General features: G+C 55.1%; 1 protein-coding gene across 3 annotated transcripts in view; it reads right to left on the bottom strand.

Annotated features, from left to right (window-relative positions):
• ADAMTS2 (ADAM metallopeptidase with thrombospondin type 1 motif 2) overlaps window positions 1–18,370 on the bottom strand; it is a 205,553-nt gene that overhangs the window by 41,845 nt on the left and 145,338 nt on the right. For all 3 annotated transcript variants that reach the window (XM_032464910.1, XM_032464908.1, XM_032464909.1), the window contains 2 exons: window positions 3,991–4,147; window positions 69–174 (listed from right to left, as the gene is read on the bottom strand). In XM_032464910.1, the coding sequence (XP_032320801.1) occupies window positions 69–174; window positions 3,991–4,147 (263 nt within the window). The remainder of the gene's footprint in view (window positions 1–68; window positions 175–3,990; window positions 4,148–18,370) is intronic.

Genomic DNA, 18,370 nt, shown 5'->3' with positions numbered 1-18,370 from the left:
TAGAGGAGAAGTGGGGCCCCTTGAGCCCCAAATCCCCCTTAGACCACAAGGATGGCGAGGCCACTTACACATGGCCAGTCTCGTGGGCCACCACGAATGCCGAGGAGAAGCCGTCCTCGTGGTTCAAGGTGCAGCTGCGGACGGGGTGGCACATCCCGGTGACAGGAGCATAGCCTGGGAGGAGACAGAGGGTGGCTCTAGTCCCAGGCCCAAAGCCCTGCCCGAATTGGGGGGACCCTGGTCCCAACCCCACCCCCCGACCCCTCCAGAGTAAATGAGCAGAGTCATGTGCACCCCCGGCTGGCCCAGCTCAGGAAGCCACCGCTCTCCACCCTGGGGCCTCAGCCCTACCAGTCAGCGTCCACACCGCAGCTGGGTCAGTTTTCTGAGTCCAGGTCTCACCTCCTAGGACTCTCTGGCGCCTCAGCAGGCAGCCTCCTGCCAGCTGGCCCCCTTTCATGCCACTGCCCACATTCCTCCCCAGCTTGGCCGAGTGGCCTTCTGCCCCTGGGCAGCAGCCGTCTCCACACCACCTCCTCCACTGCAGGCTCCATGGCCCTCGTGCCTGGCAGCGCACCCTGAGCCCACTCCCTCGGGGTCTTCCTCGGCTCTCCCGTGGCTTCTCCCCGTTTCCATAGTGCACAGAAGACTGCAGTGAGGGCGGCCCTGAGCTGCTCAGGGGCAGAGTCAGGCCAGGACAGACGACATGCCATGCTGCCCTGCTGAGTCGTGCAGAGGGGACTGGCCCAGTGGTTGGGGGCTGACCAGCCACAGACGATGAGGCCGTCGGAGCCCCAGCCTGGGAACCCCGCACTCTGGCTGAGGAGATTCTGAGCCACGTTTCTGCAAGGGGCCCAGGGGTCTGTCAGGAAGGAGCCGGGACCAGGCAGGGTGCCCCCAGGGGCAGAGGGTGGGGAAAAGAAGTGGGAAGGGCAGTTGCAGCAGGCCATACCCCCTAAGAGGTGCCAAGGGCCACCCCCAGCCACGCCCCTCCATCAAGGGCTTCTGAAGAGCCCTGAATTCACAGGTCACGGTGAGGAGACACCGTGGGCTTTGCCAGCCCAGTTACAGTGTGTGGCCCAAGGAAGCAGCCAGGGACGAAGCCTGGCAGGGAGCCAGGGCGGGGCTGAGGAACGAGCCAGAACAGCCCAAGCAGGGGGGCGGGAAGGCCCCCCTGCGGCGTGGCTGGTCTGTGGAAGGGCTCACCCACTGGCTGGGCTGAGCCAGATCACAGGGTGTCTTCAGCTGTCCCCAGGGGAGGTTCACAGGACCGCATTCCCACCCATTGCGGGGGCGGGGAGTGGCTGGAGGGCATGAGGCTGAGACCCCATCCCCAGCTGAGGAAACACAGAGACCCGGGCCCAGCCGCTCGTCCCTGGACAGGGCAACGCCGGGCACACAGAGCCGCGCGTGCCAGAAGGCGTCTCTGCTTAGACCTGGGCGCCCTACAGACCCGCTGAGTGAGAGGCCCAGGCTCTCCCCGGACTCAGCCTCTTCCTCTCAGACGCCACGGGGCATCCCAGGCAATGTGTTCAAAGAGAAAAACAGAGAAAGGAAGGAAGTGTGGCCGAGAGTGCTGTTCCACACTTGTCTGTAAAAGCATCGTCATCTAACCATTATCGTTTTCCCTTGTAATAAACAGGAAAATCAGAGTGATTTTGCTCTGCAGATTTCGAGGTGATTGCTCTTGGATCGGTGCCAGGGCCAACCTTTGCAATCTTCTCTTTGGCCTTTGCATGCAAACCTGCATAGGAACATGCGCCTCAGTGTATTTCTCATTCACCTACTTAGCATTACGTGAACTTTTAGGATCTGTAGATTTGAAAATGTATCTGTGTTTTTTTTGTTTACATCCTTCCTCCTAGCTTTGCTGTTACTCTTTCCAGAAATCTTATTAGATGTTGTACTTCCTGGATTGAGCCTCTGTGTCTCCTAACTTTTCTCTCATGTTTTAATCTTTTTGGATGCCTTGATTTTTTTATTTCAGCTTTTGATTTTTCTATTCTGCCCATCACACCTTTAATTTCATAAAAATCCTTTGTTCTCTAATTCTTCCTAGCAACCTGTTCTGGGTTTACGGATGCATTTTCTCAAACATTCTGGCAACATTACCTTATAAAACTGTGCTTTCCCATGCTCTGAGTTCTCTCTGTTTCCTCTGGAGTCAGTTTTCTGATTTGGTTTTGCATCTGTGTCCATTTTTTCATCCTATACCTTTTGTTAAAGGTCTGGTAATCCTTGGCTGTCCTTTCACGTTTTAAAATGAGGACCGACCTCACTTAGTATCAAAGTTGTGCTGTTTTCTCTTCTATGAGACAGTCCTGCCCCCTGTGAGTGCCCTCGCCTGGACGGACGGCGGACGGGGCGCTCTGCCTGCCAGCCGGCCGCGCTGGTCCGGGCCGTGAAGGGCAGCTAGCAGCCCTCCCACAGCGGAGAGGCGCCAGCACCAACTCGCAGCCGCCCTCTGTGCGTGGTGGGACCTAGAGTCACACCCTCTGTCCCCACCTGCATCCCACCGTAGTGCCCATCTGTGTGGCCCAGGGGACCACTGTCTGGCTTCAGAGAGGTTTTGTTAACACGAACTAGCTGTACCTCTGAATAGGGGTCACATAAGAAGTCTTTCTCACTTTTTGTTTGTTTTGTTTTTTGGGGGGAGGTAATTAAGTGTTTGTTTGTTTGTTTGTTTATTAGCAGAGGTACTGGGGATTGAACCCAGGACCTCGTGCATGCTAAGCACACGCTCTACCGCTGAGCTGTGCCCTGCCCCACTTAGGAAGTCTTTCTATTTATGCAAATATGACAAGTGGTTGGCAGAGAGAAGCTGAAGGTTAAGAGAGTAGAGTCTGATGCAGGGCAGTGCGTACAGTAATTCACGGAAGAAAGTGCTGGAAGGACTCAGCCTACCTGTCAGGTAAGTGTACTTATTTTTATTAAAAAGATCACTGGAACGATCAACCTGAAATGAATGAAGATGACTGCCTGTAGAGGATGGGGGTGAGGTGAAATGGGTCTACTCCCCAAAACATACATTTTTATGTAGATTGTTAAAGCTCTTTCTTTCGAAGTTCAATATATGCCCATAAAAAGGCACTCATCATACGGCTACAACCAGCGGCTTCTCACAAAGGGATCACACCTGCGGAGCCACCTCCCTGGTCAAAACCTAAAGCTGCCCGCACACTGCAGAAGCCCCTTCTTGCTGCCTCCAACCTCCCTCCCGCCTGCCCCCTCTCCTGACTGCTAGCACCACAGGTCAGTTTTGCTCACGTCCAGATTTGAAATGAATGGAATCCTAAGTTTATGGTCTTCTCTGCCTGGCTATGCCACTCTACCCTCCCCGTGCGAGATTCACCCACGGGGTGGTGGGCTGTCGTGGTTCTGTGCCTTGTTGGAGGTTAAAATCTTCAACTGAGGCTGTAGAATTGTCAATTTCTTCTTTCTATTTACTTATTTAAAAAAAATTGGCAGTGGGGGGATTAGATTTATTTATTTAATTTAACAGAGGTGCCGGGGACTGAACCCAGGACCACACACATGCTAAGCAGGCACTCTACCACTGAGCTATCCCCTCCCTGCAATTTCTTCTTTTAAATCTGTTGGTTTTATGTAGTTTCAATTTTTAAGGACAGCCCCTTAACTTTCAAACTTATTCAAATTTGTGTTTTAAAAACCAAGGAAAGCAAACAGCTCTGAAGCCCAGCCTCAGATCTGTCTGGTCTCTGGGCTGCCAGCCCCAGACTCTGCCCATTTCGCTTCCTCTGATCTTCCCTGTCCCCCTGGGAGATGCAGCTTCTGGGGGGCGGGGGTGTCAGAGTCCCTGGTGCTCTTCAAGAGCCAGGAGGTCAGCAGCACTTACCCAGCCCGTTGGCACAGCCCCCCTTGCCTGGACACCCTTCCCCAGCCCGGCCCCAGGCTGCCAGGGGCCCTCACGGGACCAGGGGCTCATCCCCAGCCTCCCTCTCCTCTGGGCTCCCGCCCGGGGAGGCTCACCTTGCATGCCTGAAGGCCCGAAGTCCTGCCGTGTGAGGAATATGGCGTGATCGTGGTACTCATCGTGGTCGGTGTCCGGCTTCTGCTGGAGGTAGGCCCAGCGGCAGACGTTTTCCAGACTCTGTGAGGGGTTCCCAATCTCAATGAGGCTCATGGACTGCAGGGCGGGAGAGACGAAAGACAAGGGTGGGCGTCTGGTGGTCCAGGTGGGAGCTGAGCAGACCCCATCTCCTGGGGACTGGGTCCGCATGGCCCTAAGCCCAGGCCCTCTCAAGACACCCCTCCCTCTTGGCTCCATTCTCCTGAGTGGATGGAAAGGCTCCCCACTCACACACACCTGCATGAGCTTCCACACAGAGTCACTGCACAATTTCAGGTAAGCCGTGGGAACAAAACTCTGAGGCTGTCTACGGCCTCCACGCGTCCGTTCAGCCCACCCCTCGTCCGGGGCCGCTGTATCCTATTCAGCACCCGCACTGTGCAGGCCCCGGCCAGGAGGCAGAGGCAGTGGGCCCCGCTCCCCCTGATGCGCTCACGTTGTGTTAGGGCCCAGGGCAGGGGAGACACAGCTCCCAGCAGGGCTGCACGCCCAGAGAAGGGACGGGAACCCCGAGTTTCCCCCTTGATGGAAGCTGTTTGCAGAAAACAACACAAAGGAGGGGGAAAAAAACTGCATTAGAAATGGCAGGGAGCCACACGAGGGACAAGAGCGTAGAGGTAACTCCCTCAGGAGCCCTGGACAGGAAGCCAACGGGAGCAACCATGCTCCATTTGGGATTGCGGCGCACACCCATGTGCCAAGGCTGGTGGCGGGACTGGCAGCATCACAGCCCGCTCTGCACCCTGGCATTGGCATTCACTCTCCCATTCAGCCTTCACAACCACTCCGAGAGTCAGGAAACTGAGGCTCAGAGAGGTCAACTAACTTGCCCCAGGTCACACAGCTAGGAAGCCTGAAATCAAAGTCTACATTCAATCCCCTGCCCTAAACTTCCTCCCCCAATAAAACAGACACCACATTGTCTCAAAAGCAAGTCTCCTGTAAGTGGCACTCATCCCTTTTCGTTCTACAGTCCTCACAGCAGGCATTCTGGTTTCTGCTGTCACCACATACTCACACGACCAAAGTGGTTCCCTCCAAGCAAAGAGTCCTGGGCACATTCTTTTCCTCTGTAAGGACATCCGTCCACAGAGTAGAGCTAAGCACTCCTTGGTAGACACACAAGCAGGCGTTTGGTTTCTTTCTTCTCTCACATAAATGTATCCGTCAGGCAGAGCCACGGGATCCTCTCCGTGTGTACAAGCAGAGAGTGATCAGTAACAGGGCACTGTCAGTAAGCTAGTGTGCTGCAGAGGAAGGAAGAACGACTCAAGGCCAGAGAGGACTGGCCGCTGCCAGGTGTCCTGTGGGTTATGCAAGTCAATGGCTTACAAGATGGCAGACCCGTCCCCAAGTCCGAAGCACAGAGCCAAGCGCTCCTGGGGGATCAGATTACTTGTCATAGCAAGATGTAGTGAGTCCTAATGAAGTCAGTGGCAGATTGGAGGGAGACGTCAGGTGGCCAGGACCTGCTGGACACTGGCACAGAGGTGGGCAGCCCAGAGGATGCTGGGAAAGGGGAAGGGACGTACGCACCTGTCCCCTTGTGACTGGGTGCCCCCATGTGAGTGGGAGGAGCTGTGACAAGCTCTGGCAAATGACCCATTGGCAAAAATGATGTGTGTCTCTTCCTGGTCCGAGCATTGAACTGCCCACAAGAGACGCTCCAGAGATCTCTCCTTGCTGGCATGTGAACCAGCAATGCCGAGGTGGTGGCTGCCTTGTCACCCAGTCCCTGAGTGACAGTGAGACCAGAGTCCCCTGCTGACTCACACAGAACTTACAGCAGGAGATCGATCTCTGCTGTCCTCATCTGCTGGGACGTGGAGCTTGCTTATTTCTGTAGCACAACCTTGCCCACCCTGATGGACACAGGAAGGGCAGAGGAAGGGGACATGGCATCTGTTTCACATCCGAGCCAGACCCCTGGGGGTCAGCCAGAGACCCTACCACGTGATCGCTGCCTCTAGAAAACCTGGAGAGGCCACTGCTCTGGAGGAGGGACTGAATGAAAAGGTCGCCTTTCCTGGAAGGAGCTTTGGGTGGAACAAGAAGACAGTGGCCCTCGTGGGTGGGTTTGCTTTGGTGCTGGAGTTTGGGGCAGGTGGCTGGATTCCACCGAGCTGAAGGTGGCCACCCCGAGCCCTGATTAGAGGGTGATCACGCAGACCACTGACGACCACTTCACTGAGGATGGCCACACAGCCCCCACTGGACTGGGACTCCCCCGCCCCTCCCAAAGCCTGGCGAGGCCACCACCAATGAACAGGGCCCTGTCTCCTTCAGGGCCAAGTCTCTCAGTCCATACGTCAGGAGACTGTTCCCCACCATGGACTTGCACACCTGCCAGGTTCTGAGTTCCACGCACTGGGACAGTTCAGGTCCTGCGGCCTGCAGTTACCTTTGCCTGTGCTCTTCTGACACCAGCAGCCCAGTCCCCTTTGGTAAAACTTCCCCCCACCTTCCCATCAATCTGGACCTGACCCCGCTCTGGGGCCGGAGGGCTCAGGCCCAGCCAGTCCCACCCTGCACTTCCCCAGCACCATGGCGGCTGGGGCCAAGGAGGAGGGACAGTGTGAGGTCGAGCCTGGAGCTGCCACCCCGGGAGGAGACCCCAGCTGAGGAAGAAGCCAGCACAGAGAGAGCGGGGCCTGGGCTGCAGACAGGCCGCTTCCTGGTGTCCCCACACAACCACCTGGCTCACCCAGGCCTGAGACCAGCCTACCACGGGCCCGTCTGTTACCTATCACCAACAGTTATTCCAAGACTTCATGGTCTGAAAAACCCCAAATGCGTATTATCCCACGGTTTCTGTGAATTAGGAATCCCAAGGCAACTTAGCGCAGTCCTCTGGCTCAGTCTCCCACGGGACTGCCAGCAGCCGAGACTGGGGTGGTGGTCTCATCTGAAGGCTCCCCCGGGGAGGCCACGCTCCCACGCTCACTCACGTGGATACTGGCAGAATTCAGTCCCTCCTGGGCTGCGGGACCTAGGGTTCCTTGCCAGCCCACCTGGACCTCACCACAGAGCAGCCACACATGGCAGCTTGCTTCCCCCATCGTGAGTGACCCGAGAGACAGCAAGAGAGGGCACATCCAAGACAGAAGCCACAGTCCACTTGTAAGCAAATCTCAGCCCCGCCCACACTCGAGGGGAGGAGCGGGCTCAGCAGGGGCCATCCTGGGCTGCCTGCGGCTGAGATGTGTCTCACGCACGGGTGTCAGGAAGTCAGTTTAAGTTGTGCTATTGTCAGCTGCAGCTGACAGAGCTGGAGCAGCGGGCTTCCTCTTTGGAGAGTCCCGGGCAGCCAGTTGAGGGCACTGGCTGGCAGATGAAAGCCGGTGGCTGGTCTGCAGGGTCCAGCTGGTATGTCCCACACCAGTGGGAGAGGAATGCTGCTCCCATCTTTGAGGAGGGGTCAAGAGTTCAGCCAGAAAAGACACACCGTGTCAGGGCCAGGGAATAGGAATGAGGCCATGGAGCCAAAGGCTGAGACAGGGTGAGAGTGAGCAGGCTGTGGGCTGGGGGCTCAGCTACAGGCCCGACTGCTCAGGGGGTGGGCTTGTGGGAGGTGCCAGGAGGGCGCTGCAAACTCAAATGCCTACAGGGCAAGGCTGGAGATGTGAGTCAGTGAGGCAGGCTGGTGCTAAGAAAAACGAGTCTTTTTTATCTGCCAGTTTAGAAGGGGTAAGGGCACAGAAGGTTATTTCCCTGTTCTGACATAGAAAGTGGGGTGATAAGGAGTGGTGAGGACTGCGGCAAACCAAGGGGCCCACGCCCAGCTCAAGGGGAGATGTCCCTCAGCGCCAGCCTCACTGGCCTGTAAGAACAGAGCCCAGAGTTGCCAGATTGGAATTCTCAGGCCAATCCCGAAATCTGGATTTTACAAAAGCAGCCTACCTTGTAGTTCGTGTCGACTTGAATTACAGGAAGTTACGTGAACAAAAGAAAACACATCCCTCAGGTCACCAGGTTGAAATCCCTGGAATAAAGGCCCTTCCAGGCTGGACCCAACACTGGCACACTGGCCAGGGCCTCCTGCCTCCCAGACACAGGGTTCTCCTGGGTTTGATCCAGGTTCCCATCCCCCTCGGCAGCCAATGTGATCCCACGGCTGCGGCAGGATAATTTATTGCAATATTGATTTGCGTTCTGTTTTTGCCTTGTCTTCCCTCACCCCCTCCAAGAAGCAGCCTGTCGCTTGCATCCTCCAGCCCCACAGGGTTTGTGCTGCAGGGCCCAGAGCAGAAATTGTCTGGGACCCCCTCCCAGCTACTGGGTTCTAAGGAGACTCCTGGAGGGAAGAGGCAGAGAGAAGGGCTCCGAGGGGCTACACCAGGACCAGGTGGCCCTGGGGAGGCAGATCATGGAAAACACAGCCACGCACTGGGCCCTGGGAGCCTGTGGTCCAGACGGGATCCCGAGAGGTGGAGGAGGAGGGTGATGTCAGCGTTTGGGCATCCAAGCTGCCGAGCTGCTGGCACTTCCTATTTCTCCGCTCAGGTCCCCGCTTCCTCAAGGCTCTGGCCCATCTCAGTGGCCACAAAGGAGCTAAGAGCTGGGGTCCTCGTACTTGCTGGGTCTGGAGCGTTCAGGAGGGTGCAGGGTGCCCAGGGGCCAGTCTATTACCCGGCACCCATCTTGTGCCACGTGGCAGGTGCCAGAGCCACGTGCATTTTAGAAAGAGCTCCCTGAGTCAGTGAGGAAGGAGCAGGGAGGGAGGCAGCATGGCTGCTGAGATGGAAGGGGGAGTCGGCTGGTGCAATGTCAGCAGAGCCGGGAACACGGGGTTGCAGGAGACAAGAGAAGTGTCGGGCTGGCGGGTGAGGGAGGATGGTTGTTGGCAAGGGGGAGGCAGGGGGAGAGGACCGCACGCTTGCTGGGGGAGGTGGGGTCCCCAGTGCCTCAGACACAGGCGAGAGATCATTCTTTGGGGGCCCAGTTTGCTCCCTTCATAAAAGCTCAGCAGTTTTCCTTGGGGAGCTCTCCTGCTTCTTGGGGTGCAGCCCCTGGGGGATCAGTCCAGGGCCAGCCTGGGACTCAAGTCAGGTCAGTGGAGCAGAGATTCAAAAGGACCAGAAGCCGGCTGAAGCAGGCTTGCCTGGTGGCAGTCCCCAAAACACCAGCCACGAACTCCTGCCTCCTGCACCCCAGGCCCAACCTTTCCTCGACTTCCTCCTCCCACTTCCTAAGAGCCGCCAGCCTTCCCATAGGTTCTGCCTGCCCCAGAGGGCTCCTCACAGACAGATGTCCAGGCAGGGGGCCGAGGAGGGAGGTCTGGGTGCCCACGTGGGTCATTGGGCTCCAGTGGGATCCCCGCTGGCTCCTGTGCCACCTGGCCCACATCCACAGCCCTCAGACGGGCCCTGCTCTGCGGGGCACCCAGAACCCCTGCCCTGTGCCTTTGCTGTGTATCACGCGCAGCACGTGAGCTGTAGCCCTCGTCGGGGCAAGGACAAGAGATGAGTCTATTTCTCCCTCAGGAGTGATGGAGGGAGGCTGAGAGAGTTGCCTGTTGCAATTAAGAAAGATTCTCACACCCAGCTTACTGTGGTCATCTGCATTCCTCCCAGCCCCAGAGGCATCTCTCTGCCTCCTGGCTGCCTACCTCTCTCTGCACTGGCCTTTTGTACGACTCTGCCTGTTCCCCCCACCTGTGCTGGGCTGGGGACTGCACCCAGGGCCATGGTGTTCCAGGGGGCAGCACCCAGGCCAGCAAGGGGGCTGCCCCAGGACCAGCCTCTCTCTTCCAGAGGGAGCCACAGGCACCAGCTGCTCAGAGCGAACTGCAGTGGGGTGGTGCGTGGAGCTGTTTTTACAGTAGATGGGGCATTTCCGCACCCTGGGGCTGGGTGGTGGCAGGGCTCACTATAAGCAAGTCACTGGGCTCTGGGTTCACATGTGTCACCTAATTTAAACTGTATAATTGCCCTAAGATATAGGTGCTGTTATTATGCTATTTTGAGGATGAGAAACAGTATCTTAAACAATATAAGTAACTCATCCGAAGTCCCACCGCTAGAAAGAGGTGGAGGTGGGCGTGGAAGCCATGCCACCTATGAAGGTGTTCGGGGGACAAAACAGGAAGGACGAACACTGACATGGTCACCAGGGGGCGCTGCTGCTTCAGGAACAGGGGCTTAGGGGCTCGGGGGCTCTGACGGCTGCCAGATCCCACAGCTGCTGGGGATCTGAGATGCTGGGGGCACACGGGTCAAGGGGGACCACAGAGGCCTGAGACAGCCTCGGGGTCCCACCCTAAGTAAATCAATTACAACCTCACAGAAAGTTCTGTTCCAGTCACTGCCCTCTGACATTTCCATTGTTTGCTCCAGAAAGAGCTGAATTATGTATGCGTTTCCTTCTCTGGGTCAAGGAGACAGGGGGAAAGAGGGACCCGCCGCTTGGAGGCGCTGCAGGCTCACCTGCGTGTCGGGGAGCCCCGCAGACCGCAGGCCCCGCCCACCAGGGCCCCTGCGGGGACAGGCGGGCGCGCCGGGGCAGCTCGGGCCCTGCCGTTGGAGGCAGGCTCCCGCCTCATCTGCTCCGTGTGCTTGGACACGTCCCCTCAGTGTCCTGGGCTCCCCATCCGCAAAGCGGGCGCAAGCAGCCCCAAGCTCGGAGCTCAGGTGCTCTGTCCACGGCCGTCAGTACCCACAGCGACCCTTGTCGTCGTCCCTCGGCCGTGTCCCAGGGATCCGGCCGCAGCCCACCGAACTCTTCTCAACAGCCCTGACCCCAGAGAGTCTCCAGCCCAACCCGGCCTCCCGAAGACACAGAACAAGACAGCGTGTGCGCGTGGAGTCCAGACCTGCTGGGTTCGAGACAGCAGCATGTACTCCTTGACCTTGGCGCTGCTGGCATGTGGAGCCAGGTGGCTCTCTGTGCTGGGGGCTGTCCTGTGCACTGGCCTCCCCCTGCTAGATGCCAGGAGCATCCCTGGGGTCAGTGAGGTGGCAAAATCACCCTCCAGGGGGAACCACTGGCACAGGAGACCCCCCGAGGGGAGCACAGCCAAGGCACCTGGAGCGTGGGCTCCCCAGCCTGGCCCGCCCTCCCCTGAGCAAAGCGTCTCACCGCTGTGTGACCCCGGCAGGTCACCCACCTGACCCATCAGGGGAGGGTGCTGGTGTGGCTGCCCCAGAGCGCTGCTGTGAGGGTGAAGAGGGCGAGGTCACGCGCGGGGCTGCAGATAGGGCCTGACCCAAAGAGGGCACTGCAGGCCGTAACTTACATGAACACCCTTGTTAACTGCTGTGACTGCTCGTGTGTGCTCATCTTAGAGGGGCCGCTAAAGCTCAATGACTTGCTGAACGTCCCACAAGGATCAAAAGGGCCAGAATGAACACCACGCCCTCCGGCTGGGTGCAGGTGGGCTCCCCCGAGGTGAGGGTCATCTCCTTGCAGGTCTGGCGTGCAAAGGGTACCCAGAGCTTGAACCCCACCATATGACAGGCCTCACAAACCCCAACGCCAGTGAGGACCAGAGGACTGGAAGGCGTGATCCTTATTTCTCTGCCCAGGACTCTCGTATCATCAAGGCACATTCTAGACATCCTCCCAGAGGCTGGAAAGCGATTTCCAGAGACAGCCAAGCTCCCAGGAGTGCTGGATTCTCCGCACGAAGCTTCCCGACTCAGGCCCGTGGGGAGCATCTGGCCCCACTGCTTCCTCTGGACCCTGGAGGGTCTAGCCCAGGAGGTGGGTCAGGGCTGGACACCATGCCTGGCCCCCATCAGGGTGGGGGTTGGGACCCAGACTCTGGGGAGACCAGGGGGCTCTCCCTGGTGTGCCCCTCACACAGGTGGGGAAGCTGAGGCCCAGAGCAGTAGGCGGTGGCCTGGGACAAGCAGTAAGCCCTGCTCCAGCGCCTTCTGCTCTTGCTTCCCATTAAGAGACTCACAGTCAGCATTTCTCAGACCCTTCCCCTCCGACGCTGAAAAATTCCTAAGAGCATTCCATGCTTTGTCTTGACCTGGTCTTTCATGACAAGATACCTTATGTTCTTTGATTGTCCCCAAGTCTCTGATTTCCATTTGCTTTGATTTGCAACATCTTAGGAAATACTTAAAATGAGAACAGTTCAGTAGCTTTGGTGCCTTCTCAAAAAATCAATTGAAAAGCCGGTTGCTATGCAACCCTCAGTGTCGCGATGCTCTGCTCCCTGGCTGATGGCACAGTGTGCAAAATAAGATCATCTCTTTCCTTCTGCTGGGTGGCTGTTTTTTTTTTTTAAGAAATGGAGAAAAATGTTGTTTTAGGAAAAACTTGAGATAACTCAGAGGCTTCTCATAAGCTAGAAGATAAACAACATGTCACTCGCACAAGTGCTACAGATTTTATCCCCACGGGAGCCTTGGGGACAGCACGGGGGGAGTGGAGCGCGGGGAAGCTGGTCTATTTCCATCACGGTTTGGAATAAATAACAGGACATGAATACCTGGGCCACCTTAAGCCCCAAGTCTGGGCCTCAGCCTCGCAGCCCCCAGGGTCCCCCAGGACCTTGGGGGACACAGTCAGGCCCCTCTCCTGGCAGGGGTCCAGGCTAGTCACTGTGGTTTTTCTGTGCTTCAGTCCTTCCAGGGACTGGGGCCTGGCTCACTGACAGGAAATGCGTGCTCACTGAATTCATCCTCCACGTGAGCCCAACTCTGCTCCCTGACCCCCATCCAGAGGGCCCACCCCCACACCCCAGCATTTCATGGAACAAGTAGGGCTCACTGCTTCTCTGTGAACCCCAGCCGGGCAGTCACCGGCCCGGCCACCCCGTCCACGGCACCCTGTGTCCTCTGTCCTTCGTGGTGCTCACCACCCCCCAAACGCTCTTGTTCACGTGCTCCAGCCCCGGGAGCAGGCAGGTCCCAGGCTCCATCTGCTCTGCATCTCTCTGCTCTCCCACCTCCCACGAGGTCCCCAGAGACCTGAAATCAGGGCCTCGCCCCCAGCGCTGTGCCACGTGGAGTCTGTGACCCGTGGACACTGACTGACACCACCCAGGATGAGACAAGTACAGAAACAGGAAACTTTTCTCGACGTTTGATGGAGTGACTTTATGTCGATGGAATTTAGTGATTAAAAAGTCGGGGCTGGTATTCCGGAGTGATCTTGGGTTTTGGTCACACTTCCTTTTTCTAGCAATTCCTTTTAAAGGTGCTTACAGAGACACTGGTCAGTGATGTGACCTTCGGCGTGGAGGCGTTCTGTGTGTCCGCCTTGGCGCCCTCGGCCCTGGCAGCTGCTCCCCAAGGGCTGTCCCTTGCAGACTGACTGACTGATTGCTCCAGGTCAGCAGACCGGCCCCTCCTTTCCCATCCGTCTTGCTCCTGAGCCCACAGCCACTCCCCCTTGCCGTCCCTGGGTGCCCACACTCTGTGCTGGGGTGCAGACCGCTCTGTTCCTGGAGACAAAGGGCCAGCTGGTGGGACCCCGGTCCCTCTGCATCTGGATATCTGTCTGGTGGCAGCCCTGCTGGGTATGGCTGGCCTGCCGTGTCCTCCACACTCTCCCTGCCTCTCCTCCCCCGCCGTCGGTGCTTCTGCAGCGTGGCCTTCCCAGGGAAAGCGCGATGCGCACCCTGGACTCCACCCCCCCCCCCCAGTCCTGCAGCTCGCTGGAGGAGGACCACGCAACAGGCTGGCCCTATAACTTTCTGGAATCCCTCAGACACAGAGGCCCTGATGGGCGCCAGCCTCCCCCATGGCCTCTGAGGGACAGGTGGGGCAGGGAAGTGGGAGAAGGTGGGCAGAAGTGTGGGGTGGGCTCTGCTACAGGAGACCAGGGGTCCCTGCTGCATCCCTGGGGACTAGCAGAGGGGCGGCAGCATGTTCCCTCCCCGCCAGGCCATGGGGACTGGGGATGGGCATGGAGATCTAACCCCACATCCTGCTACGTCCTTTATCCTGGCCCCTCTGAGGTCATCGGCAGAGGTCTGAGGCCAGTCTGCCCAGCCCTGCGGGGGTGCAGTGGTACTGTCGGCTCAGCTCCGAAAGCACACATTCAGCTCCATGCTCTCCCTTCCTGCCTCCTCACCATCAGTGATTCCCAAACTCCCTCCCTGCGGGAAGTCAGGGAGGCAAGGGGGTGGCATTGGTCCCCCGTGCCCTCTTGGTTCTCACTCTGTGGGTCCTGGTCTCACTGAAGCTGCCCCACTGCCCAGGTGGGCTCCGGCTGCCTGTCTTGCTGGCCGTGGGCTGCAGGCTGCCCCGTGGCCTGCCCACCTCCATACTGTCCCCAGGAGAGCAGGCTGCAGCCTCACAGTGGAGTCTGTGCCAGGTGTCCTCACCCCAACTCTGCCTACGGGGGACTCGGAGGGTATCAACACGGCCCAGGCCAAGCAGAATCCCTCCTTACGACGCAGCACATAAGGGGAAGGGGCCAGACTGGCCATGGCCATGACAGAGGTGCCTGCACACTTGGATAACGCAGCCTCCCCTGCAGGTAAAGCCATGTACCTGTGGCAGCCTACATCCTCACTCTGGCCAAGATATCTTGCCTGAAGTCTCCATAGACACTCAGGTGACAGAGCCCCCAGACCCAGCCACAGGGAAGGTAAGACAGTGCCAGCAAGGCAGACGAACACAGATCCCTCCCCAGCTGCTTCCAAGCCACCACAAAGAAGAGGCGCCAAGCCAGAGCGTGGAGTCCTTTCTACGTCCTCCTTCAAACCGGAAATAAAACGCTGGACACGACAGAGCCGTGTGGCATGCCACTGGAGTCCCCGCAGTTAGCATTCAGGTAAACAAGATTGCTTGGACTCCTCCATTCTAAAAAGATTTTCTAAAATAGAAACCTTTTTTTCATGATTAAAAACGCACTATTTTGATTATTTAAAAACATGCTTATAATGATAAATTAAGAAAATTCAGTCAAGTACCAAGAAGAAAACGAAAATCCATGACCTACTCGCCAGAGGTAAGTGCTGTTTACGTTCGAGGCGTCCCTTCGGCCCCTTCTGTGCACGTGTTTGTACACAGGATTGAGATCGTTCTCCTGTAAACTTGCATCCCGCTTTTCCAAAAAAGCAAACTAACTTGTCTTTATGCTGTAACCATTCCCCAAAGCCCTTAAACATGTTTTGAAAATGGGATCGACTGGCAGGCCACAGACATATTGCAATTTATTTAAATAGACCCCTATCGGCAGACAATTTAGGTGATTTCCAGTTGTTTACACTTAGAAATAGGGCCACGACCTTTGTCTTGTTCCTAAAACTCATCCACAGCTCTGACAACTGCTTTGCAACAGAACCACAGAAACGACTAACCAGGGGCAGAGATGAAGGGCTTTTTAAGGGAAGTGACAAAAGTTCGCGTATCCTTCTAGAAGCGTCTACACATTCGTACTCATCCCGGAAGCGTGCGCGGCTTCCTTCACCCACATCAGCAGTAAACCCTTCTTAATTTCAACACAGCTCATGCTTAAAAAATGGTAAATTATTTTACTTCCTTGATTAATAGTAAAGTTCAATGCTTTCTCTCTCTTTTCACCATTTGTTGGTTTCTTCAGTTGCTTGCTTATGTCAGTTCAATTCTGTTTCTTCAGTTAATTGCATCGCTAATTCACTTCCGTGTTTCCTGCGACTTTTAAGGGCTTTTCGTGTATTAGGTTATCTTTGCCATATTGCAAATGTTTCTCCCTGACTGTGGTTTGCCTTTTGATTGTGTTTTCTGACAGCTTTGTATTTTAAGTATTCAGACACATCTATTTCTCCTTACAATCCTTTCTACCATATTTATGCTTAGAAAGTCCTTGACAACCGCTGCTTCCTTTTTGGTCTGTGTCATTTAAATAGTTGAATTCTAATGGCCTATAGTTATCATCTGATATACTTAATTGACTATATATAAAATTTGTATCTATCATATATTTATTTATAACACAGTAACCTGTCCATTTATATTTATCACATTACCACATCTGCATGAGACGCACTTTCAGAGCTGTACATTTTACTCAGTTCACCAGTTAATGCTTATGCAAATATTGTATGATTTTTAACTTTTTTTTTGCTTTATAAGATGTTAAAGTAAATCCTTTTTTTAACAGGTTTTAAATGTTTATTTATTTATTTATTTATTTATTTATTTATTTATTGTAGTAGAGGGGAGGTAATTAGGTTTTATTTTTTTAGAGGAGTTACTTGGGATCGAACCCAGGACCTCTTGCATGCTAAGCACGTGCTATACCACTGAGCTATACCCTCCCCCCTTAAAGTAAATCCTTTTTACTTGCCTGGCTTTCAAGGCTTCCCCAGCTATTCTCGACTGTTTTTGCTTCTAGATGAATCTCAGAATCATTTCATCAAGTTTCCAATTATTATTATTATTATTAACCTGGGAAAAATCAACTTCTACTATACTCAGTCTTTCCATAAAGAACAGCATGTCTCTTCATTTATTTTTATTTTTTTCCTATGCCAGCAGGAAGACCTGTTTTCCTGTGCTTTATAAGCATCTCCCAGACTCAGGTGCCCATGGACTCCTCTCTGTTCTCCTGTGTAAGCGTCTGTGAACTTCCTGAGGGCCAGCCCTGCAGAACACTTTTAGGGACACGTTTCTTTTTTCCACCTTTAAATAAAATTTTGGTTGTCATGCTACCATCTGTTACTAGTTTTCACAGACCTTTAGAAACCAGGAGATCCCTTGTCAGTTCCCACAGAACCGATCATTTCCCTCGTCCAGCCGGTGCCTTCGCAGTCGGGGCTCCTGGGGCTCTTTCACAGGGGACCCCCGACTCGGTGTGCTCCCTGTGCACCCCCATCCATGCCTTTGCAAATGACTCTCATCTCTTCTCTCCGGGCTCCAGACCCCTGTGCCGGCGTCTCCCTGGCTGTCCCGCTGGGATGCACAAGGCACCTCAAACTTGACTCATCCCAACTGAACTCACCTCCTTTCTCTCCCTGCCACCGCCTCCTGTCTTGCGCTCTCCACCTTAGGGGTCGGCATTATCATCTGCCAGGCTGCCCAAGGCACGGACTCAGTGTGTCTCCACCTTTGTCCGTGGAGCATCCAATCCGCTCCTGATTTGGCTCCTCAAGTTCTCACCTTCCCTCCTTTCTCCCCACTGCAGCCACGCTCCTTGTACAGCCCACCCTGGTCCTCCCTTTGATGGTGGCCGCACTCTTCTAGCCATTCTGTGCGCAGGGGCCCAGGGAGCTTCTGAGAAATGCAAATCAGATCGTGTCACTTTCCGGCTGGAAACTGCCCTTGGGAGAAAACCAGGCCCCTTGGCACGACCTGCAGGGCCCTCATGATCCGCTTTTTCTGGCTTCTTCAAGCAACAGCACCTGCTGTTTCCCTCTTGCATGGTTCCCCTCAGTCAGAGAACAGCTGCTCTGTTCCTCCAACACAACCTGCTCACTCTCCCCTCCTGCCTTTGAGCGTGAAACTTCCCTGTGCTAGCTCTTCCCCCTTCCACTCCCTCCTCGTGGCTGAAAGTCACCTCTGAGTAAGGACTGCCTGCTCCACCTTTGCCCGTTGCGTCCCTGAGCCCTAGGTTGTAATTGTTTCCTTTTCGGTACCTCTGCGCTAGAAGCAGCCCCTGAGGTCAGGGACCCTGCCAGTGACACAGCACAGCACTGGGCTCACAAAAACCCTCAGAAAGTATCTGTTAGAAAACAACTTCTGTCATTAGGCAAATGGATGTGATCGACCATTTCTGATATTAAACGATCATCACGTTCTCAGGATAAACCCTATTTTATCATGGTGGGAGTTCCTCTTTATGCGTTATGGAGTTAAATGCTTAAAGCCTCAGGATATTTTTACTTTATTTTTAGAAGTGAAACAGGTCTCTACTTTGTCTTAGATACGCTACCTTTGGCAGCTTTGAGTGGAGGAATCACATTGGCTATAAAAACAAGTTGGGCACATTTCACAACACATTTATGTATGTATTCTGAAACAGTTTATACAGCATTGTATTATTTTTACTTAATCATTCCTTGCAAATGAATAAGAAGGCACTCAAAAATAGATGATCTGACTCTACAGTCGCTAGGTAATTTTAAGGTAACCTTGAAAATAGTGAAGAACTTGAGTTCCCACCATGGTTATGGGGCTACTATTGGTATTTCCTACATTTTGGGGAGTCAGTTTTGAAATATTCGCATTTCCCAGGACCTCCAGGTCCCTGACCCAGAGATTCTCCAAATCTCACCTGCAGGTTCTCTACCTGGTTTCTACCAGGTCTCTACCTGCCTGTGACACTTAAAGAAAAAAGAAGAAGAAGAAACAGCTTTGGGAGGGGACAACTTAGCACAGAGCCTTCCAGGGCTTTGTC

This window comes from Camelus ferus, chromosome 22 (assembly GCF_009834535.1).
Source record: "Camelus ferus isolate YT-003-E chromosome 22, BCGSAC_Cfer_1.0, whole genome shotgun sequence".
Taxonomy (NCBI): Eukaryota; Metazoa; Chordata; class Mammalia; order Artiodactyla; family Camelidae; genus Camelus; species Camelus ferus.
The sequence above is the reverse complement of the archived record's forward strand: the minus strand, read 5'-3'. Positions and strand labels throughout refer to the sequence as shown.